The 24,980-nt window shown below is 42.1% G+C and overlaps 1 protein-coding gene across 5 annotated transcripts in view; it reads right to left on the bottom strand.

Moving 5' to 3' along the window:
- The window catches only part of ST3GAL3 (ST3 beta-galactoside alpha-2,3-sialyltransferase 3), a 198,013-nt gene that overhangs the window by 74,770 nt on the left and 98,263 nt on the right, over window positions 1–24,980 (bottom strand). For all 5 annotated transcript variants that reach the window (XM_041127515.1, XM_041127516.1, XM_041127517.1 and 2 more), the window contains one exon: window positions 3,230–3,324. In XM_041127515.1, the coding sequence (XP_040983449.1) occupies window positions 3,230–3,324 (95 nt within the window). The remainder of the gene's footprint in view (window positions 1–3,229; window positions 3,325–24,980) is intronic.

Below are 24,980 nucleotides of genomic sequence, written 5' to 3'. Positions count from 1 at the left end.
CCTCTTCATCTATTTCTAATACCTTGTAGAGGACACTCAGAGACCACTGTTCAAAGAATTTGCGTAAGACTACCTACTGCATGCCTCATCTCAGAAAGTCCTGTTCATAAAGCAGTAGGGTCACCACTTGCTTATTCCTGTGCTTCTTTCATTTAGCAGACAAATAATCACTAAGGTGGTTAACTAACAATAGCAGCAGCAGTTTCCAATCTGACATGAGATGTGCATTATTCCTACTGCAACAGTCCATTTTGGAACCAACATCATTCGGGGGAAAGTCTAAAAACTTGCATAGTCAGAACGATATTCACCTTGAAGGCATCTACACACAAATGCTCTTGGAGAGAGTGGAACCACTCTGGTCAGAAAACCCCCTTGCATGGGCTAATGGCCAAATCAGAAAATGACCAATGGAGAAAAGGAGCGAGCATTCTTTCATGAAGAAACACAGTTAAGCTTTCTATGTTACACCGAGTACTTATTAGCATCTGGAGATGGGAGAACTGTCTTTGCAATCAGATTCTTTTTTAAGAAAATGAAGATCCCTGATGAACTGTGTCAAAATGATCAGCATACTGCCTTCTGCTTGATATGATCGCCTTTAAAGAGCAGTAGTCCTGCCCTGAAAATTCCTGAGCCATTTCTACTCTTTCACATGTAATTTGTACAGACGTGTTACTCCAAATTAGTGCAGCTCAGTAGACAATGCTCCTCAAAAGCTGCTTTCCCCTAAAGATTGCAAGACTTGCTCTTGTAATCTTGGAATTGTTCTTTCTTGGACCAGTAAACACCAAATGATGGATGAAAAAGGACTTCTTTCAGGTTTTTTTTCAGAGACAAAGCAAAGAAAAACTTAGCTAAAAGTCTGAAGAACAGAGAGAAACTTGTAACAAGAGAAAGCAGAAATGGTAGATTAGCCTCCAAGCTGCTAAGGATCTCTTGAATTCTAACTTTAGTAGTGTCAAGCTACCACAGATTATTTTCTAGAAGTTTCTTGAAATGTGCAGCACTGCTGAAAGTGAGCTCATCCTGTAGCTATATTTCACACCAAAAAAAAAGCCATTTTGCACTTGGACTAGACCACAGTGACTTGAAAACGCTGGGTGATATTCACTGAAGTTCTCAGCAAAATCTTCCCATCACCAGGCCAGCTACAGGCAGTGTCTATAGATGCCGACCGCCTTTCCCAGCGTGATGCACGTCAGAAATCCCAGCTGATGGTGTCACAGAAGCGCGTAGAGCAAAACTCCTGCCCCGACTGTTTCAACACAGGCACATCTCTCTACACTTTCTCAGTCACCCCGACTACTCTTTTTCCCATGCACATCCCAGCTCTGATAGTCTTCATCTCGCACCAGCACGTGACTGAGCTCCACGCTGCCTGCCTGGGTCAGTTGTTTGGATATCATTAGATTGCCCTGACTGAAAGCCCTAATGAGGTGCTGATCCCATCATCCAATCACTCAGCTGAGCCAGAATGCATCCCGTGGGACAGCCAGAAAAGACTGATGCAAGAATTCCAAGTGATGTGTAACATGAAAGGGCGCCATTCGCATCGCTAGGACTCACAGCCTGTCAGCACGGCCATTAGAAATCCTGGGCTACAGAGATTTATAATTCAACCCTCCCACACACAGAACTTGCTCCAGACTGAAACTTGGCACAAAATTCAGTCCCAGGAGGGCATTAAAAAAATAACCCATTCAACGGTTTCCATCCCATGGCTTCAGCTCACAGCCATTTAAATAATGGCAATTTCTCATTTCTCTTTTTAACTGAGGAAATCCAATATAAAATACCAGATTTACATAACATTGCAGTGGTGATACAAGCTGGCAACAAACCCAGAGAGAAGGCTGCCAGAGCCATTCCGTCATCCCCTTTTGGTGAATTTCTCCATTTGGATTCAGTTTAACAGAATGATTTTTATTAGGTCTAGCTGACATCATGTGTAATCTGCAAATCCCACCTCCACATTGGTCGGGCAGCTTGCCCTAGCTTTGTACACCTTGTATGCCTGTTAGAAGGGGACAAGCCCTCCTGTGGTCAACGCACCCTTCCACTTGTGCTGCCACTGTTACTTCTTTGCTGCAAACTCTGCTGGCTGATTTAGAGGACAGTAATTAGTTGCCTATTGAGCTCCAAAAGACTGACTGGACAAAGAATGGACATACACAAAACAAAGAAGGGAACTGATGCAAGCCAAAAGAAATTTGTCAGTAGAGCATTTGATTTGATCAGAGATTGTTCTGACAACTACCACACACCTGCTTCCAGGGAGAGAGACAGACCCAATTCTATTGTGGGTGTAGTCCTTTCTCCACCAGGTATTTCAATTCCTACAGGGACCATCTGTAGTCCTGAGTTTGTCAGTGGAAAAAAAATCTTGGAAGTTGATGCAATGACACAAACACTTCTTAATAAATACATCAGACTTCAGGAAGTCTGCAGCAAATCACTGCGGTGAGCATAAGCCTTCTGCTCCACCACCACTCACCCAGAGAGGCCTTTGGTGGCACATGCGGGATAGCAAGGAGCTTGTGTCACCCACAAAATATATCATTGGTTGGGTGGGCTACTGGCTTCCATCTCATCACCACCAGCACCACTCCTGCTCTCCCACAGCACACCTGAGACGCAGCCCTTGCTGCCATACCCCAGCTGGAGGACAGGGCATATTACAAATCATCACCAAAGCATCTGAATAGATTTTTCATATTTGTTATACAAGTCAACAAGTAGCACAACTATAAAATAATTATATGACCAAATGCTATGAGAAGAAAATGGAGGTTTGTATCAGTGGTCAACCCCAAGGCTCCAAAACTCAGAAAGAGGAGTCTTTCTTGTTCTTTAGAGAATTACTGACTTAAAGGTACTTTAAACCAGTTTGGACTCTCTGCTGCTGTCAGAAAAGATGCTACAAGATGCTATGGCAGTCAGTGTCAAAATGTTTCTTCCAGAACGTGGTGGTAGGTCTAAATTGCCACTGTTGCATTGACTCTCCCCATGTACTAAATCATCCTCCCTGAGACCACCCTCTGAGGTCCACGCTCCAGCTGTGAAAACCCTTCTGGGTTTCTGAGAGCTACATGTGCAGTATTTCTCTTGAACAGGGGAAAAAGGCTGACCTGAAGGGACCACCTGAGCTTTCAAAATGGAAAAACAAGATGGGGCAAGCATCTGCAGAACCACCTTCTTTTCCGACAGCTGCACAGTTTTCTCATACCTTGTCCTTTAATTCCAAAGGGGGGTACAAAGTCCCTGATACGTGCCCATTTCCTGAAGGAATCATCCAAGAACATTGGTGCCGGCTTCGAGAACCTGAGAAAACCAGAATGAGAAAGAAATTAACTCCTGAACTAGGAAGGAAAAATTTCTGTAGGGAGGTTGACAGAATCCATACCTAAGTGCTGATTCTACATTCTCACTGGCAATACAGTACCGTGGAAGATTTTACTTTTACCCAAAGGCGGCTGGAAGTGGAACAAATCTTTCAGAATTTGTGCCATGAAGACACCCAAATCACTCAAGTTGTGAGCCTGGCAATCACTTCCACTCAGCAATTTAGAACATCCCCACTACTGTTTGGCTACTAATTTAGCTACAGTAAGATGTAAATTGCAACCAGAGTTTAGACAGTTGTACTTCTAGCTTTGTAAGCACAAGCCAATTCATGTGCTGTCTACGCGAGTGTGTGAGGAAGGGGTGCCGAGCCGCCTTTATATTGTTCATTACACGAGTGCTGCTCTGTGCAGGTGTGAATGCACTGGGCAAATGCGTGTGGAAAGCAAGGCTGGGGTTATCTGCACTCATGGCTGCTTCTGCCTCACTCATACGCAGCAGCTATCATAACACAGGCAAGAAAGGAATGGTTCAGGAGATCATGAAGCAGCATTTAGTTTACAGAGAATGGAAATTCAGTACAGATGTAGGTGTTTTCTTCTGCATTTATTAGCATATAAATGATTCAAGAGAGGTCCTTGCCAAACCAAACAGTTGTGATCTATCCAAAATCACTTACAAAAGAGAGAACTACTCCTTCTTAACCGTGTCATTATGGGAATACATTATCCTAATTACACCGTCAACAGACAAACACAGCAGCTACTAAAAATTTGTCTCTTCTAGAAACAATTAGTACAGTGGCCAGATAGAAGGAAACAATTAGCAAAAGAAACTACAGAAATATTAACTTTCATATGGAACCATTTCTGAGTGTATTGTATCAAGATCACTGCTAGAAAATATGCTAATACTATTAGAAATCTGTTCATTCAATCATATCACAACAGCAGCAGGGATGTTCTGGATCAAAATCAATCACACTATGCTATAGAAATGAAGAAAGGAATGTATTGCATGTTCAGATTCAGAGAGTACATCTCCACTACAGCCATACTGCAAGTGCAATGTACACGTATCTGAAATAGATACAGCCTGGCTAACCTAGGTACTGGTAGCAGGATAGACATAACGCACTGGTTTAACCGTCCCTTCAGGCTGTTTTTGCACTCAGCATGCAGCTCCGTGCTACTGCAATCAGATAACTTTTGGGCTTGAACTACCTGATTTAAGATAAACTCATTTACACTATGCCACAGCCAGATACAGAGCAGCAATTTCAGATAGCAGCACAGTGAGGAAAGGACGGAATGAATTCTGAATTATAAACTGCTCAAAGTACAGTCCTATCACAGATGCCCAGTAATTCAGAGGTTGCAGAAATCTCTGGGAAGGGGGAAGAGAGACCAAGAGTATTTAACAAAACAAGAAGACTCATACTCACCCATGCAAACCGCTTCACATCCACTCATGCAAACTTTAATAAGATCATCTATAACCATAAAAGCAGGATGCACAGATTACATGGCTGATCTAGAAGGAAAGGAATGTTTTTCCAGAGCTAAGGATACGAAAGGATATATATAACTTTATCTGGGAAAAGGTGGGGAAGATGTGTTAGATATATTAGACCTTCTGAAGATCTTAAGTAAAAAACAAGAAACCACAGGCCCATTTAAAAAAACAACAACCAAACAGGATACAATAATACTCTGAAAATACCCTAAAAACTTCAATAACCTGACAAATTAGTTCAATGTTTTTTCAAGCATCTTGGTGCACTGAAATGTAAGTATTATGTTACACTGGTGGGTCTCCAAGGAGTTCTCTCCACCTCCTTCTAACATCAATATGAGGAATCTTTGCAGGATTCTCATACAACGCAAGAGCTTTTATAACCTGAATGGCTACAGCACAGATGTTCACAGCTCTTCCTCTACAGCTACCGCTTGAACTAATAGCAGAAGCCAGGTCCCACAGAATGGTCCCCATTCTGCTCAAGCAGCAGCCGCAGTGAAGGACGATTGCATTGCCTAGGGGTCACCAGCACCTTTGGGCTGGTTTGTTAGGTCACTGAGCTACTCTGGTTGCTGCTGTGGCATGCCATCTTCACGAAAAACTTGGGTGCTTCAGAAAATACATATATGACCAGGTTTTATTCTCCTCTCAAGAATCAAGAGGATTCCCTACAATAATGCTACAAAGTAGCACAGTGTAAATAAAAAACTTAACCAGTTCAGCTCACCTATTCAAGAGCACTGCACGAGAAAGAAGGTACAGGCTGTAAGGTCAGGCCTAACTCAGAAGTTGGTATTATTTATAGATGCAACTAACTGGCCTATTTGCAAGTCATACACCACGAAAAGACAGTTGACAGTAGTCTGATATGGAGTATGGAGTGTCTCTCCCTAATGCAGATTGCCCCTTACAAGGTGCCTAGTAAAACCAGGAGGAAGGTCATATCCTCCTGGGACTCCCTGGGCCCCTAAGTGTGGTGGTGCATTTCTTCCCCCTCTCTGGGCTGATCTCTGAACTTGGGAAGTCTTGCTAGGCCTTAGCATAAGTGTAATGAGTTGGGCGGTTAAGCATCCCTTGACTGTACCAGGAATTCTTGCATGGCTAAGATAGGGAGCTGCACTGACTCTACCAAGGACTCCTGTTGCCTGGCGGAGGCTGGGGACGAGAGTAGGGATAATTAGTCATTTCCTGACAACCTTGTGACATATCTCAGTCCTCTCCTGACAGCCTTGGAGCATCCCGTATCTGAATCTTAAGTCACTCCCTGGCAGCCCTGGAGCCTTCCTTACCTAAATCATAACTCATGTGAAACAGTACTAGCGCAGCTGGAATCCCAGTAATTTGCTGATGACTAAAGCCAATCATCTCACAAACCTGTAAAGAGTGGTGCTAAGTGAGAACCTTTGAGCTCTCCTGGACCACAACAGGCTGTGACCAGCATCTCCCTCTGAGTGGGATGCCTCTCAGAGCTCGCAAACTCTTCAGTTTGTGAAGATCAGAGGTCTGTCGCCAAAAGCCAACGAGACTTGGGCTGATTCTCTTTGCTCCTTGAGGCTCAACCCTTTGCCCATTGAGAAAGATGCTGAAGCATTTGATGTGAATATTGTCACTGAACTTGATGGGAATTTTTAACAGGTATACCTCTTTTACTTGCTTATGTATATCTCTTAGTGTCTTTGTGCATATGTGTGTGTGCAGTAACCTGAATATTCCATAGCAAGTATATTACAAATATTGCTTTACAAATCTATATATAAGTTACTGTTGCGAACTTTATTTGACTGTGTATGAATCTCAGGCTGCTAGTATACTCATAATCCCTTTAGATATAAACCATTGACCAAGTCTGGGACTAGGAGTTGATCCATCTGCACCTAGACTCCGACAGGAATTTAGAAAGCAAGGGGGTCTTCTCTGAACCTTGTGACTCAACGGGAGGGTCTGCCCTACCTTTTTACATTCCTGACCTCTGTACCAATCACGATAAATCAATTCTAACCCAATTTTCCTTTGCATTTTTCTCTCTTAACCTTTTGCATTGCCGGTTTCATAGTTTTAGTTTGATTCTAACTTAATTTTCCTTTGTACATTTCATCCATGTATTAAGTAAGAGTGAACCTTGCCATCAAAGTCTGTGAGGTCACGCTTTTATATAAATTCCTATTAAATCATTTTTGCTAATACCCTTGATGGTGGTTCTTTAAGCGGTCCAAACCACTCCATTTCGCGACACGAGGGGAGTTCCCATAATCAGCTGAAGCGCTAGCAGGACTGATCTGAGGTTCCATGGTGTCCCTTCTGCATGTGACAACCAGGGGACGAAAGTGATGCCCAAAGAGAAGGGTGAAATGACCACTGGCCTTTTTATTGTATTTGCTACAAGTAAAAGTAGAGATTTTTCTAGCAGAGAACACAATAACCTTAGACCACCTACTATTATTTGGTAATATTTAACACTACTGTGCACAGAGCTAGTGAAACTGACTCATACTTTTGCTTCATTTAAGAGGGGGACAAACAGTTTTGGGGGAAATATTTTATCCATGTGGGGAAAAAAGGAGCAAATTAGAGGATATTTAGCTCCCATAAATCTTGAAGGTAATTCCATTTTTGAAATATTAAGAAATCATGAATGCTGTAAGCTCATGATTTATGAAAGCACTTTGCCATCTCAATAAATCAGAGCAGGCCAGAACCGATGTCCAGCAGTGACAGGGAAACGCTGCCTGCCAGACCTCTCCAGGAACATGGCTGTTCTGTCTCAGCTCTGAAGCGCATCTGGCATATTCTAGGACCCTTCAGGAAATATCAGGATATGCCTCAAAGAGGCCATGGGAATGCTCTCTACAGAGCACCTAAAATACATTCCAAGGAATGCGTGGGAGTTTGTCAAACAGAAAAAGTAAATGTTTCTCAATGATCTTAAATTTTGTATCTACTGAGCAGCTTGCATACAGGATGCTGCATTTTACCCGAGTCATCTCTCACAGCTACCTAAAGGCAGGTTAGCTTCACCAACAACCACAGCTCCAGAACTGAAACAGGCTTGTGCTCTATGGGCAAACAGCATGTAAAGGGAGAGTTTTGAGTCTTCAGAGTTCAGATTTTTCAGAGCACCTTCCTCTCTACCCCACCCCAAAATCCAGAACAGACATAATGCAGCCTCATAGCACAAGACAGCCATGAAAAGATGAGACATTGGCATGCTTGTGGCACATACTTATGACCTGCATGATTTGGGAGACAAATGCCACGCATCTAAAATCTCTAGTTTGAATGGTATACCCTGATAAAACAGCAAATGACATCTAAATAGACTAAACGCTGGATATGATAATTACAAGGTGTCGTGGTTTAACCCCAGCCAGCAACTAAGCACCACGCAGCCGCTCACTCACTCCCCCCCCACCCAGTGGGATGGGGGAGAAAATCGGGAAAAAGAAGCAAAACCCACGGGTTGAGATAAGAACAGTTTAATAGAACAGAAAAGAAGAAACGAATAATGATAATGATAACACTAATAAAATGACAACAGCAATAATGAAAGGATTGGAATGTACAAATGATGCGCAGTGCAATTGCTCACCACCCGCCGACCGGCACCCAGCTAGTCCCCGAGCGGCGATTCCCCGCCCCCACTTCCCAGTTCCTATACTAGATGGGACGTCCCATGGTATGGAATACCCTGTTGGCCAGTTTGGGTCAGGTGCCCTGGCTGTGTCCCCTCCCAACTTCTTGTGCCCCTCCAGCTTTCTCGCTGGCTGGGCATGAGAAGCTGAAAAATCCTTGACATTAGTCTAAACACTACTAGCAGCAACTGAAAACATCAGTGTTATCAACATTCTTCTCATACTGAACTCAAAACATAGCACCGTACCAGCTACTAGGAAGACAGTTAACTCTATCCCAGCTGAAACTAGGACACAAGGTATAGCCAAATCTCTTCCAGCTCTCAAGCTTGTATTCCTTATACAAGGACATTAATAAAATCTCTAACACAATTTGTCACCGCGCACAGTGAAAGAAAGTGTACTGCCAGAAAACTGTTCTTAAACAGGAATCTATACACATAAGAAAGTGGGACATATATTTGTACCTAGGGGATTCCGGCTTATGCAACAAAAAATTACATTTCCAGTTATTTTCTCCCTGACAAGTAAGAAGAGTTGTGACCCCAAAACATTCTACCTTGAAGGCTGAACTAGCCTGCCAGAAGCTCCCCAGCCAAGTTTTCTGACCATTTGCATTCTGTCCTTGACACACAGATCCATTCACAGATACTCCTCTTTGATGTATGCCGAGGTATTCAACATCGCCAGCACTAACTTCCCAAAATATCTTGCAAATCCTAGACTAGCAGTGCTGCTATTCAAGGTAGCTATTGAACAATTTCAGACACTTAATATTGACTAGAATCTGCTCCCGACTCCTACCTGCTGCTTTCAAGATAATACATGTGTAGAAGAGAGTAAGCTAGAGCAGACAGAAAGTAAAACAAACAAACCGATTTATAGCCATTGGCTTTAACAAGGAGGGAGGAAGACATGGCCAAGTCCCTGAAAGAGAACAGGAAAAGATGGCACCATGTTTCTAGAAATCATGACACTAAGGAAAAGCAGACTGGCAGCCACTAAACTCCACTGTGGGCTTATTTCTCAGCTATTTCCTTCCTTCCCCCCCCCCCGCCTCCTCCTTTAAGCTGCCCTGCCCTTTTGTTTCTTCTTTAGTTAGGGAGAATCAGTAGCGAAGGAAAACTGGAAGCTGAAGAAAAAAACCCAAACAGTGCTAGAACCTAATTTTGTACATAACCTGCACATTGCATTTGTAAAAGGGCATGAACAACCTTGGGGTTTTTTGTTGTTTTGTTTTGCTTTGTTTTTTTTAACCACACAAAAGAATGACTTATTTGTTCTGGCATGACTTCTATCTTTTGTTTGCTTATGCTCAAAAGCATCCACAGTTAGACAGAAGGCACAAAATCTACCAATTTCATTAATAAAATGGCTGAAATTGGCTGAAACCAAAGCACTCTAGTGTTGAATAATTAGCTCTGATAGAGGCATTTATAAAAGTACAGAGAGAACATCTAAACTAACCTTTTCCTTTTTTCCTAGTGAGACCTAGATGTATGTTCTCTCCCTTGTCTCCCTTCTCTGGGGAACAGCATGGTGTGATAGCATAGGGAATGAGGAGGTTTGTGATGTCCTGATTTCACATTTCTTATTGACATTAATCCTCTGTCAAAAATCCAAGCGCTCGAAGATTCCTCAAGCAGCTGAGAAATTTAAGAAATCGCATTAATAAGGATTAACCCCATCCTACAACCAACATACTTCTTTTCCTAAATCAGCACACAAACGAGCCAAAAAAACGGATGGCTGCAAGAAGAAAATCTTCAACAGTAGAGATCAGGCCAAAAATCAAGTTGATCTTAGCAAACTGCAGAAATGGTCTAAAATAAAATCAGACAATATGATAAAGACAACTTAGCACTGAAGAATGGTTGGTCAGTGCACCCTACCACTGCCATTTGAGACTCCTAGTTCTTCTTTTGGAAGTGACAGTGAGCCACTGATCCCTATCCATTTTCTCCGATGCTATTCATGCCTACCAGACCCTGAGTGTACCTACAGTTGTCCCTTTCAGGCTGAAAAGTCCTCAAGTACTTGGGCATTCTCTATGCAGATGCCACTGAATTATGCAGCGATACAACACTGTTTTGCTTTGTTCTCTGCCCTTTCCTAATAACTCCACCATTTGGGTTTTGTCCATTACTGAGCTGGTGTAATCACTCGTTCCTTTGCAGGTCTGCAAGAAGGATCCTGAGGTGCAAATCATGGTCCTTCCTTCTGACAGGAAGGGGCAGTAAATGCCACCACCACTCCAAAAAATGCCTTTGAACAGGCTTTATTACATAAGCAAAGAAAAGGAAGTGCCAGGTAAAGTCCACTAAACAAAAAAACCTCTACCCGCCCATAGGCCACGTAGCAGTTATCCCGGGTATCCCAGCCTCCACCCCTGGGAATGATTGCTCTGTACCGTTGAGGCACTCTGGAGCATCATCAGCCTTCTTGCCCTCTTTGCTCTCCATACCCAGTAGGTTGTTTAAACTCATCGGTGCAGGCATTTTCCCATTGCCTGCTCACTGCTCTATTTAGAGCCGGGCCAGCTGCTCCAACATATCTTAAAGGGCCTCCACACTCTGTGCTGTGGTTCATACACAGAACATTGTCATACTATTGCAGAAAAGATAAATATCCTACCATGACTGAAAAATGTAACTATCACAGCTGTAAAACCTGTTAAATACTCCACTTTATTCAGGATCAGAAAGTATCAACTCAAGGACCGTGCCCAGTTCTGACCCTCACGCAAAAAACATGAACAAACTGGAAAAAGGCCGTAGGAGAGCTGTGAAAAGGATCTAAGGTCTAGAAAACATGATCTCTGAGGAAAGCTAGAAAGAAATGAATTTGTTTAGTCTAGAGAAGAGAAATTGAAAGAGGACATGATAAGCCGTTAAATATTACAAGGCTACTGCAAAAGAGAAAGGTAATATCTCCGTATCTCTGGTAAATAGAGGTAGTAGCCCTGGGCCTAAAAATGCAGCAAAGGAAACTTAAATTAAACATTAGAAAAAGGTTTCTTATGCTTGGGATTATTACACATTGAAAGCTATTGCCTGGACATGGGTTACAGCACTTGCATCAACTAAATTGGTCTGTGATTTTACTGTATTATTTTCAAGAACAAGTTTACATCTATTAAGCATGATTTAGCCACAGCTGTACCTACTTTTAAGAGGGAAAATTAAATAGATGATCTTTTGAAGCTCTGCACAGGTCTATTTCTTTTAAAACCATTTTCACACTGGGCTAATGTTGCTAGGAGGTGACCAAGTACCCAAGCTACAGTCTGCTGTAGTTGGGAATCAAGAGCGACCCTTCAGACTCTTTGTGCTTCTCAAGTATTTACCTTCATATATGGTAATCAAATTTCAGTACAAACACAACTGTAGATAAGCAGCACATGGATTCTGCAAGCCTGTTGCCTGCCAAGACTGCTTTCTGTTTGTACCCTGTACCTTTGTGATAAACAGGAAGACACGTAAAGTTTAACCTTTCTGCAGTCGTTAATATCTTGGGCTTACGCACCACCAAGGCACAAAATCAAAGACTGATTTAATATCAGCTCACTCCCTCCTGCTAACTGACTACATTCTGACATGTATGAAGTCCAACAAAGTGTCCTGAACAGCTTACCTATATAATGCAAATAATCATTATGGGGACTGGAAAGTTTTGAGATAAACTTTAAAGACAAAAAGAAATCAGTTTGCCTGCTCTAACAAAATCCTCAGACTTTCCTACTGGTTCTCCAAACATTTCAGACAAAAAACACACATGCACACAAAAAAATAACAAGAAGCTTGGTTTAAAGTTTGGCTTCCTCTTTTGGGGGGAGGGGGAGGGAAGCAGCTATAAAATTCAGACAAGGCAGAAACTTTGTCCTGACCTGCCTCATGTTGCAGCATATAAGACAACATGCAAAATTTGTCATTGTTCACCGAACCCTCCAATACCAAAACACAATTATGCAAGGGTGAAAAGCTGACTTCTAGACAGCGTAGAATGATGTTAGTTTAAAAACCAGTCTCCTAACATAATTTTAATGTCATAGTTTGTTTTTTATGTGTTATTGTCAAAGATGCAAGATTGAATTACAGCTAGTTTTTCCTACCAAAAGCCAGGTGGGGTGTTCAAGGCCTCTGAGGGAGCACTGAGCCAAATAGATGAGATTACATGGTATTTGGAAACATGATGAAGGTGAGCAAAAGCAGACTGTAATTACTGCCTGAGTTTTCAAAGCCTTTTGTGCAAATAAAAAATGAGATGAGGAGGGAAGGAGAAAGGATCCAATCCTCCCTAGCAGAAAGAGTTAGCTCACATGGAAGATGCCAGCCAGCAACTCTGCCAGTTGGCCAAAGTTTAGCACAATTATGCTCCTGCTCACATTCCACTGGGACAGCAAGGAGATTGCTGTTTCTAACAAAAAAGAATAGGAGAGCAGTCATCTAGGCTAATTGCTTCTGTGCAACATTGCACTCCCAAAAGACAGGGTACCTGTTTTTTCTGGTGAAGATCTAACATACATTCCAGAAGACTGCAGATGATGGGCACAGTTCCCATCACTGACCTGTTGTCTTTCGTCACAGATACTAATTAATTAACCGTTCTGTTAAATGCAGTGACTGCGCTTTGCTTTTATAAAGCCATCTTACTCTTCTCTTTATTCTACTTGCAGAGAAAAGTTAATCCAAAGCCACGCCATTGCCAGCAATCCTCCTCCCCACCCACTGCTCATTCCTGCCACCACTGGCATGTTTGACTGCCTTGAGCTGCTGGCAGCCTTATGGTAGAGCACATCAAATTGCACTTCACTGTTTCAAAAGCCTCTGATATTGTTTACTCCTACCACATTATTTAACGTACATATCTATCTTGATGTTATCCTACTGTATCAGACCAATTTTCAGATTTCAAAGCATTGAAGGGAATAGTAAAATTTTTAGTGGCCTTCATAATGAGTAATAATGCCACTGCAGAAGGAGCCTGGAATACTTAATTCCTCCATCTAGAACAAAGAGCACATACAATTTTTGTGATTGTATGTCAAGAAAGCTGAAAAGAAATTGGTACATATGTAGGGAACAGGACAATGATGAAAAATAGCCTTCCACCATCAGCTAAACCAAAAATGCACATATTGTTTAGCACTGCCAAGCACAAGCACAGAACAGATGTGACTGCTCTGTCCACGTACAGCACAGGGGATGCAGCACAGAAAGGAAAGAGCTATTGAAGCTAATGAACAAATAGGCACAAAAGACAAATGAGTATTATCATGATACAGCCAGCTGAAGATGAAAATAAGGTCACTAACGTTTAAAATGGGTAAGCTCCAAAACAGCCTTGTGATGGAAGCTGAAGAAGACAGGAAAGTACAAAACAAATGACTTGAGGTGAAGCTTGGTAAGTTTATGAAAGGGCTTGTATGATCTGGTGTCCGCACAGGCAGGGGATTGGACTTCGTCACTCATTCGGTTCCTGAATGCCTGATGTTCCTTCACCTCTGGCATATTGCTCTCATCCAGGTCAAAAATCTGCTTGGGGCAAAAATTTCCTGCGTAAGTCTTACTGTAGTGAGGATGCTGGCAGAAGAAATGTCAATTTTTCAAGCATTGTTACTGAAAAAAGATAGGGTGTTCTGAGAGAAAAGAGTGTTAATTTTTTCAATGTTCATATACTTCCAAAATGATCAATGCCATTTCAGAACCTAGACAAAAAAATCCTATTAAGATGATGTGGAAATTATTAATCTGCTGCAAAGGACACACTATGACATTAACAGAGGTATTGTTAGCTCTTCTGATTTTCTTACATGTAGTGCAATATTCTGAAAAGTTCTACGTGATGCAGTTGCTTGTATCACACTCCTGGGAGAATCTCAGCTTTCATGTTAAAAAAAAAAACAAAGCAAATAAAAAATATTTTCCTAGCCTTATAGTTGGAAATGAAACCTCAATAACTAATAAAGGCTCAGAAACTTGGGGAAAAATAAAAAGAAACCATTATTTTCAAACTGTATGCATTTTCTGTCCTGACTCATTATTACTGAATATTTATAGGTTGCAATTCTCATCAGTGCAACTCCCTACAGTGACTTTAAGGTGTTCCAGAGAAAGCCTCCCCAGTGAAAATGCAGGCAAAGGACAAGCCTGCTTTCAGACACAAACAGGAAATGAAAGCAAAACAGTAAAAGTGAGGAGAAAAAAAGTCTGTAGAAGCTATTGTACCAATAGTTGCCTACAGCACACAAGACAGGCAGATAATTAAATGCAAAGAAACAAAGACAAGAAGTAAATTGTTCAGCTTCTTTGTACACTATATAAATTGATGCTCAGAGACGATCACACATAGTCCATTGTGATGTTTCTTAGAATTTTTTGTCAGTTATTTTAATTTTATTTTTTTTCAGTCATCACAATCTGGGTTTGACATAAAAAACTGGCATAGCAAGGACAATATCAAATCAAGTCTACAGTTTTGTTGAGAAAACAGGAAGATACTAACTAGAAACAAGAATGAAATCTGCAGTGAAAACAAGAAGGGACTGAAAGCATCGGAGATGCTGGACAAGCATGGGAGATGCTGGACAAGCACAGTTCTCTCTGAACATTTTGAAATTGGACAAGGCTTTTTGGTTGGAATCCACGCCATAATTTGCACCATTCAGAAGATGGACATCCTAACTAAAAAAACAGTGAGGGTGGAAATGTTCTCCATTGCACAAATTCCTAATGCCTAAACAATTTACCTTGGCATGCTCCTTCTTGCAGGAAGTTGTTCAAGAAACAGTTGTGTGATTTTCAAGGTTGCCTAGTAGTCAAAGCAGTGTAATTCATCTGGCCAGAGAATAAGCTTTTCTTCTTCCATTAAGTGAAACAGGATAATATAGTTTTAGGTGCCATCTCCCAGGTACAGCCACCTGATGTGCATTTGTACAATATATACACAAAAAATCACTACTATAAGAATAATATCACTTACTGGAAAACAGTTACAGATAGATTACAAAACTGCTATTAATGAGATCTATATCAATCCTGACAGGAAAAATTCCAGATGTGTTTCTGTTACTCTGCTGCACAATAGACTTCACATTGTAGTGCAGGACGAACTGGGGGCGGCCAGTTGTTACTATTTAAGGTTTAGAGAGAGGCTTTTTTCTTCCTTTAACCGGATGCAAAAACCTCCAAGGATTTTTGCATCTCACAGGCTTGCCTGGGAACCTAGACAAAAAAAGGCCAAAACATGTACCCCAAGTGGAAAGAGTGTTTTCAGAGGGGTCTTCTCCCCCCAGGTGCCAGTAGGTCTTTCTGTAACTGGACAGAATGTTCGATATGGGAGACATGGACCCTGTGCCCAGTTTCATGTAATCTCTGTCTCCTCTGTCACCTTATTAATTCCAGCCCTTAGCCTAAGAGTGATCTCTAAAGCAACATGCATTAAAATCTTCCAGATAATATCAGCACTGTTTAATATAAGCCTCTCTCCTTTGGTCCCATGGTTTTAAAAATAAACAAGTATTTTAACAAAACAAGGGTAAAACACTGAGCTTGTAAAACCTCTTTCTGGGTACTGCTGCCGGAGATAAGGCATAGAGACTGGACACTGAAGAAAGTTTCCATGTAAGAGGCCACCTGACAAAACCAGAAGAATTTACTGACTCAAGGAGCAAATGGATGCAGTGGAGAAAACTGCAAACAGTAGACAGCACAGACAGCTATATCCTTTCTTCATCATCCCACACAGAAAGTGTCTGGCTCAAATTAGAGATTAGGCAGGGAAGAAGAGACCGGAGGTGCAACTTGACCACTCTGACAAATAAAAGAACCATTGTATTGGGTCTGGCTGAGATGGAGTTAATTCTCCCCATAGCAGCCCTTGTAATGTTGTGCTCTGCACTGGTAGCTAGAACCACACTGACCTCCTGTCCTACTTGCAAAACAGGTGCAAAAAATAAGACCTATCCTTCCAGCCAGCACACTTACTGGCCTCCTCTGACCAGGGTCCTATGCTCTGTTGGGTCCCCAAGTCAAAGTTCAACATGCATCTGGCAAGAGACTGTGCAGCAACAACGGCACCCACGGCAGTAACACTGAAGGACTCTGCTTCAAGGCTTGATGGATACCTGAAGCACAAGGTAAGTTCTTAAAAGCCTGCTCTCCAAATGCTATAAATCTTTTGGAAGAACTGATATCCTCCCTGATTCACTAATCAAAGCAGAGAGACCCTCCCAATTATTCTTATTGCACCACATGAAGAATGGTACAACAGTCCTCCTCATTCCAGGAATGGAGCTTTTCAGTAAGAGTTCATTTCAACAAGTTCCCACAAGAAAAGGCAGTAGAAAAAAGGATGTTGCTGATTTATGCATTTGAGATTTATGTAAGTCACTGAAATAAATACTAAATATTATTAGCTACTAAAGGAAATGGTTATGGTGAAGATGAGGGGATAAAAAATCCACACAAATATGCCTTCTCTTTCAGTACCCTTGATAAAGAAAGCGCTTTTCCTACAGCTGTGGGAAAGAAAACAAGACGTAACGGTGAAAGTCAAAATTACATGTCTTTTGGCTGTTATCAAAGGGAGCTATAGCACACAGACAAAGTGCAGCCTGAGTGATCCCAAGTTCCAAACCAAAGAAATGCTGCAGGCATATTCATCATTGGCATTTGTATTTGCTCCTGAATATTACAAAGAGCAGTGAACATTGCTGATCCACTACTTTTGTCCCAGTAGCAACGTTTAATTGTGTGAACTGCGTTCAGCCTTTGTAGAAAGCATCAGTAAGTTCACTCCTACCATTGATAACTCTCCCAGTGGCCCCCTCAGGCAACCCAGTATTAAGTAGTTTCAGTGTGCTGCACTGCTAGTTGACACAGAAATCCTGCCACACCCGGGAGTTTTCCATACCCTTAGTGAGTGGGTGGAACAAAGTATAGAGAGTGACCTTGTAACCCAGCATCTCCACAGATCCATCAGGGAGGCACAAAAGAAGTAACTTACTCTCCACCTCAGCCTGGAATTCAGTCTATTCACTGTATTTTCTTAGCATCATCCGGTTTTGGTTTATTTTCTCATTCTTTTGTTTGCCCACCTATGCCTGTGTAACCACTTAGATGGCCTACACAACCATTACAGTATTCAAGCGCTCCACAAATAATTACTTACAATTTACATCTGTCAGAGAAGGCGTTCGTGTTTTCATTCCACTTCTTGAAAGTTTTAAAACTAATTCCATGAAGGTATTAAACTTTTCACTCCAGACATTTTGGAAGTAGACAAGCTTGGTGTGTCAGTGCAAGAAATCTCTCTGTTACAATGACAAATTGCAGTCATTTTGTTCTCGTTTAACCTTACTTTTAACAAAACAATCACCTTGGTAAGAAAACCTGGAAAAAGTCATGAAAGCTCACAGCCTAAAAAGTGAAAGCTTTGGAATGCACTGGCAAAAGAAAATGAATACCATAATATAAATAAAGAGTAATCTTAATCACCAGCTATTTCTAATATCTTATCATCGTAAGTACTTCTACCCTCCAATAAATCAACAAATACTTAGTCACTTCTTTGAACTTACTGAAGTACAATAGAAGAAATAACAAGCAAGCTATGGTTCAAGCTACTAAATGAAGTTCCTTAAAAATAATAACTTATTATTCAAAGCTGTAATAAAATCCCAGAAAACATTTTGACTGCCCTTCCAAATTTTTCCCAAATAGTTATTTTTCTAAAAACAATTTCCCCATATTAGCTTAGAGTAGTTTAAAAAAAGTTAAAGCCCACAACCCCATCTAATTCAGGATACTCTTAAATTTCCCTGTCTAAACAGAAAAGTTGAAGGACTACTTTAGCCGAGTATCCCTTGATCTCAATGACAAGAAATGCAGCAGATTTTCATTAGCGAGCAAAATAGCAATGCTGTTGGCCGAAAGGAGAACTTCCCACAAGTATTTATGGGCGCTCTTTGGACTCCAGACAGACAACCATGGAGTGAGAAAACAGTACAATATCATCCCACATTACTTTCTCCGCGTCTGTAACGCTCATGCTCAGCCCTCCTGAATTGTACCTTTCCTTTCCCTTGGACATTTTGCTTTTCCTGAGTTGCAGACGAAGTGTACTTGGCAGTGAAGTTCACAAGCAACACAATTATAAAACCTGCAGGTTCTCATGTCAATGTTGTGTAAACATCAGTGTCTAACCTTAAGCCTACAAATGACTGAAGAAAAGATTTTCAGAGACGACCAGCACTTTGTTGAATTCAGCAGAAACTGCATAGTAACCTGTCTTCTGAACAAATCAGGTCACTCATGTTACCATACTTATCTTCTAGTAATTACTTCAGAATATTCCCAGTGCACATTCTTCCACTGCAACAGCCTGATACATGCTCTGCAGCAATTTCAGTATCTTGGCCTGTCATGAAGTGAATCAAATCGACAGCCCCCCTGGTGATACCAAGCTTTAGAGGCAACAAAGCAGGTCCACTCCCGTCAACTTTTAACAGCAAACCTTTGAAAAATGGCATCCCTAGTTACAGGGATTAGTATCTCCCATACTGAGAATAGGAATTAGGAGTAAAATACAAGAGCAGCTCTAGTAGAAATAAGTACAGGCTGATGTGCAGCAGTATCAACAAATTGCTTCCAAACCTGCCTGTGGCCAGCACAGCTTTGGAGAATCTGTAACAGTTAGTGTGAGCTTTCATTCCATGGCTACTTACAACTTCTTTTGCTATCAAGAGTGTGCTTAATGCTGCAAAGCACAAATCTGAACAAACTTTGCTTGCTTTGCTTACTGTTGTCACCCACTGAAAGCTATCATGGGCATTTCTTGAAACGCACGTGAAGAGCCTGGACTCTGAGGGCAGTGATCTTGAGGCACTGAGCTGTGCAAGCGTTGACCATCAACACTAATCCCAGAACAGAGGCACGGGGATCAGAGATGTGTGCTTTCTTGGCAATTATACTTACCACATCAGAATTGGTGGTCTCTGAGGGAGGAAAAAAAAGCGTTGCTTGATTTTTAGCTTGGGATTATTTTTTTAAGAATTCATCGGCTTGTTTGCCCAGCAGTAAGGAAAATCTTACCTAAGGATGCGAGTGAGACCGTGCTGGGTCAGATCAGAGTTCAAAATCTCTTTTCCAAAAATGGCAATAAATGGATGTCCAAGGTAAAGCAAGAACAGGGCAAAGATAAAATATTTCCTCCCTAACATTCACACAGCTTTCAAACATTTTCAGCTGAGTGGATTTCCTGAGGTTGATGTGGTTTGTCTAATCGGCAGCCCCCCTTTCCCTCCCAGCAATGGATCTCTCCTCCAAATGTTTGTCCAGACTCCCCTGGAATTCGTACAGACATTTTGCAGCCGTCACATGCTTTGGCAAGAAGTTGCCCAGGTATATGACCTGATGCACAAAGAACTCCATCTTTTTTGTTCTGATGCAGGGGAGTAGAAACACATTATGCAGAAAGACTGTATCAGTGTTTCTTCCCTTCTACCTTTCTTCCCTGTAGTAAAAGCCAAGGGAGAGTTCAGCGCAGCTCAGCCAAAAGACCTACCACAGAAGATCAGATCTCCCTCTGCTCTCATTTCCTTCCCCTCAGACACTAACAGGGACATATGTTTTTATCCCATTTGCTACACATCCAGCTGCCTCAGCAATCACATTGCCTCCTACCTCTCAAACCCCCTTTGCCCTCAAGGTCTTCCCTTATTCTGCCTTTGAGATTTGATGTTACCAAGCTTCGAGAAGTTTTCTTTCATGCAGCTCTCATATGGGAAGCAGTGTATCTCTGTGCAGTAGAAGCCTTTAAATCCATTTCTTATGTTCCTTATGCGTTCCTCAGACTGTACCTCCCAAAGCTCTCAACTGGCTTCCCCGGTGTCTGCCTCAGGCTACCTGCTCTCACCTACTAGGTGAGCAACTACCCCTTTTTGGCCTGGCAGACCACTTCACAACTTTCAAGATCAGGGAGTACTGCGGGCAGTAGTCCCTCTCCCACCACATAAGGAGTCCAGCCTCCTCCTCTGTTCACACAGGACAGCTTTCCCTAAGATGTTTGGTAGCTGTAGATGCCTGGGAAGTTTCAGATTTACTGCGTATGACCGAAAATCTCTCTCTGCACAATGTAGTTCCCGACAGGAGCACCAGAAATGAAGTATCTGTAAAGGACTGAAGGGCCATACATGTACAAAGAGTCCCAGCTGCTTTCTGGGAAACAGTGCACAGGCGCAGAAACCATGGCACGCTCAGGAAGTGGTCTGGGTTTCCAGCCGGTGAAGAACACGAAGTCACTACATCCACAGACTGCACTGAACAAGAAGCGGCAGCTATGGCAGCTATCAGCTGCTTCAAGGAGATCTTCTCTTGCTCTTTTGAGCCAGCCAATGTTCTTCAGCAGCTGTACGCAAGGAGTAAAACACTAGCTTTCAAAAAGGCGTATTTCATAAGGAGATGAGGTCTGTCCAGACGCAAATGACAAACAGCCACATTACTCCTCCTGACCCACTAACTAGCGTGGGAATAAAGCTCAGACACAGGAAAACTGCCTCTGCAGCAACGTCCTACAGCTGTCAAAGAGTTGGCAAGTGAACAAGTCAGGCACAGGGAGAAGAGATGTGCTACTGCAACCCTGGCCAACGGAGCAATTTCAGAGTCTCAACATGACAGCACAGAAGTAGCTGACCATAGACACACTCTCCCATTCCACCTTCTGTACAACTTTGCCTTGGACATTGACATGTTGTCTCTACTGACCTGTGGGAAGCAATATGTACGCTTTGATCCAGCAATACTGACTTAAAACCCAGTCTTGCATGGGATGTGCTGAAGAATTACCTCTGGTAGACACTGAAATCATTCAACCAATTAACTGAGATTAGATTACCTAGTAGGTTTGGAAAAATGCTATGAATAAGATGTATGCAGCCGCACATGTTTTTACTCAATTGCATGACAGTAGGACATGTATTACTTCAAGCATCAAGGCTACACCAAATCAGATAAGCAATCCCACGTAAAAGAAAAAACAGCAACATACTTCCCACAAAAGTAAAGTAGCTTTGCACTAAGCCACAGCGGAATAAACTGACCAGAGATACAGTTTCTTCCCAACCCCGATCAGCTTCAAAATCAATGCCTTAAAAAGCAAGAATTCACATTCTTACTTTTTAAAAAATCTACTGTTACTATAAGTGTTTTCTTACTTCTATTAGTATGTGATGATGCATCTTTTATTCAGATCCTGTCTCAGTAAAGTCTATAAGGTTAGACCAGTTTGAAACACGGTCTACTTCCATTTAATTGAGAGCCAAGAAGGGTTAGTATTAATGCAATTTACTACTTTTCTGCCATTTACTAAATTGCACACACCTACGGTATTTTCTCTGCAAACTAAACACATCACATTTTTGCTCATACAGAAGCCATCCTTCCTAGAGAGACAGGCTACGATTTTATTTTGGAATAGCTCAGAAAGCAGGTCTGAAGTAGGTGTGCAGACACGCAGGTCTTCTCTACCACTACCTCTTCTTAGCAAGGAGTAAAAGAGGAAGAGCAGAGGACCAAGGCCTGAGCTCTGTGGGCCTCCTCCTAGAGGAAGCTTGATAGAGCTGGGTGTGAAAGACCTTCTGAAAGACCTGTGAAGGAATGCTGCAGTGAGAGAACAGGAGGAGGCAAATGAGTAACGGAAAAACCAACATTTTGAGAAGAGCCAGCTTGATGGTAGTAAAGGCTGTTGGCTGGAACAACCTAGAAGACTACCAGTTTTAGGCAATCGCTTGTCATGCTGCTGCTTCTACCCCTTCTGATAAAGTCACGTCACATCAGGTCATCTCCAGAAACTGCCTGAAACACTGCCTACACACTGCATGTGTAGGATCTGATGGTATTTACCAAACTACTACTGCATCAAGGCAGTTCCTGCTGTACTACACCTCAGCAGCCAGAATGTCATGCCAGAATTTGCTCTTCCACATAAGGAAAGGGCAAGAGAAGCTTGGGAGAGAGGGAACAAGGGCCACAGGTGGGAAAAAGTGGAAGGTACTGGAAAAGTGCAGTGGAGAAAACGTGCTCGTGGTGTTAAGGAGTGTGGGATCAGGATGCTGGTCTGTGCAGGTCATGGTATATAACAGGGGAGAATACAGAGGGGCCAGAGTATGGTACAGTGACAAAGGAGGCTGGGCACTGGTTTGTGATTTGAAGAACTAAGAAGATATAACAAGGGAAGTGGTAAACACAAGATTACATAGACCACGAAATAGGGTCTCTGGTGACTGGGACTAGAGAATTTACCTTTTAAAACAGTATTTCAGAGTTGCACCTCTAAATTCTGCTTGGAACCCATCTCAGACCAGCCCTTGCAGCTTAGCAGTGAAAAAGTCAAAGACTCTGCCTACAAAGAAGCCACCAGAACCTCTGTCTAAAAGCTTCCAGGGACCTTCAAATGTGTAAGCTGTACTGGAAGTAACCTAGTATGGAACTGGAGGAGAGAAGCTCAAGAACATGAATGGAGTGTTATTCTTGAGCATAGAGATGAAGGGAGGAGGGCAATTACTAGTGCAATGGGATAAAAGACAAGTATTCCCTAAGGTGGAGAGGTAAACTCTTCATATCTCAAAGTACTCTAAGGGAGCAGGCAAGCAAGCAGAAGAGCAGAAATTTCAGGAAAAGACCCGACAAGGAATGAGAAAAAATTTGTAGAAGAGGAGAAGAAAACAAGTTAGGGGACAAGAAGGCAAAAACATTGTGCTAAATATTGTCATTCTCTCTCATTTGAGTGGAGAGCAGTGAGACTGAGCAACAAATACTGAAGAGGGCTTGAGGGCAAGTCACAAACAACATAAAGCATTTATCTCTGTGGCCATGGCAGGTGGTTAGCACAGTTTCACTAAGAAAAGTACAAAACCGAAGGAAGGGAGAATCCATTTGTAACATAAGACTGGTCCCAGATTTCTGGCAGGGTAAGAACAGCAGTACACTGAGGTGAGCCAGGGTAGACCTGGTGGAAGACAAGAGAGGCAAAGGAATAAGTAGCAAGTAAAAAGAGGATAGGGAGAACAAAACACCTGTCAATGGAGGAAAAGAAGCTGATATAAGATAATATAAGGAAACCAAATGAGTTGTCATAACTGATGCAACAGGTCACAGAAAAAAAAAAAGGGCAATGAATTGTGATAACTGAGGCTTTACATACACAGTAAAACTTCAAATAGGTTCACACTGCATGACTTTCAGTTATAGGAGTTGTGTTGGCCTGTGTTATACCATGGTCGTCTAAACATTTAGAAGTCTATTTTTAATATTCCTTTTAAAGAGTTTTCCTGGTAAGCAAGTTTATTGTGTTGTGGTTTCTCAAGTCCCTTTGCAAGTTTAGCTAATATATTTGCTCCTTCCATTCCTGCAGCTGAAAGTCTGATTTTAATGAGAGATTGCGCATTTTGGTTAGCAGCTCAATCATTACATTCTTAAGCCTCTTTAAAATTCCTAGATGTATACAGTCCAGGACGAGTGATTTAGCACTCATTGGTTTAGTGGCGAGAGAGACCAGAGACGCTGCTTCAGAGAGATTTTACTGTTCTGAAGTTGGTTCCTAAGTGTACGGGGCTTGAAAGCAAAAAGATAGGAGGGCAGATTTACAAACCCACAACACAGAGGAGAGCTAAGGCTTGAATGGGATACAGTCTATCCTCTACCTCCTTCCTGTCTGTACAAATGAAAACAAAATGCCTCTATTTAAACTAACTTTAAAAAAATACTTGCTGCTACTACAGGCAGAAACATGCAGAAGAATGAGCCCTCCAACTAGTTTTAGTGATAGCGTCCATGGTACTTTACCTCTTGATCAGTGGTGCTCTTTTTAAATGATTGGCAAGGGTGTAATTAAGGAAAATGAAGTAAGAAAGATAACTCAAAGATGAATGAGGCCTTTACTCAAGGTATCTCTGAGAAGGAGCAGAGACTGTAAGACAAGCAAAGATGAGGGTCCTGGTGGACAAGTTGAACACAAGCCAGCATTGCGCCCTTGCGGCAAAGGTGGCCAACAGCATCCCAGGCTGCATTAGGCAGAGGGCTGCCATCAGGGCGATGGAGGGGATCCTTCATCTCTGCTCAGCACTGGGGAGGCACTGCTGGAAGGCTGGGTCCAGTGCTGGGCTCCCTGCTACAAGAGAGACATGTTGGAGCAAGTCCAGCAAACTAAGATGATTAAAGGATTGGAGCATCTGCCATATGAGGGGAGGCTGAGAGCTGGGATTGTTTAGCCTTGAGCAGAGAAGGCTCAGGGGGCTCTTATCAATGTGCATGAATACCTGATGGCGGCAGTCAAGAAGGCAGAGAGACTCTTCTTAGTGGTGCCCAATATACAGGGCAATAAGAAAAACCTGAAATATAAGAAATTCCATTCAAATTAAGAAGAACAACTTTTACTGCAAGGGTGGTCAAACACAGTAACAGGTTGCCCAGAGAGACTGTGGAATCTCCA

Source organism: Aquila chrysaetos, chromosome 12, assembly GCF_900496995.4.
Source record: "Aquila chrysaetos chrysaetos chromosome 12, bAquChr1.4, whole genome shotgun sequence".
In the NCBI taxonomy this organism is placed as follows: domain Eukaryota; kingdom Metazoa; phylum Chordata; class Aves; order Accipitriformes; family Accipitridae; genus Aquila; species Aquila chrysaetos.
The sequence above is the reverse complement of the archived record's forward strand: the minus strand, read 5'-3'. Positions and strand labels throughout refer to the sequence as shown.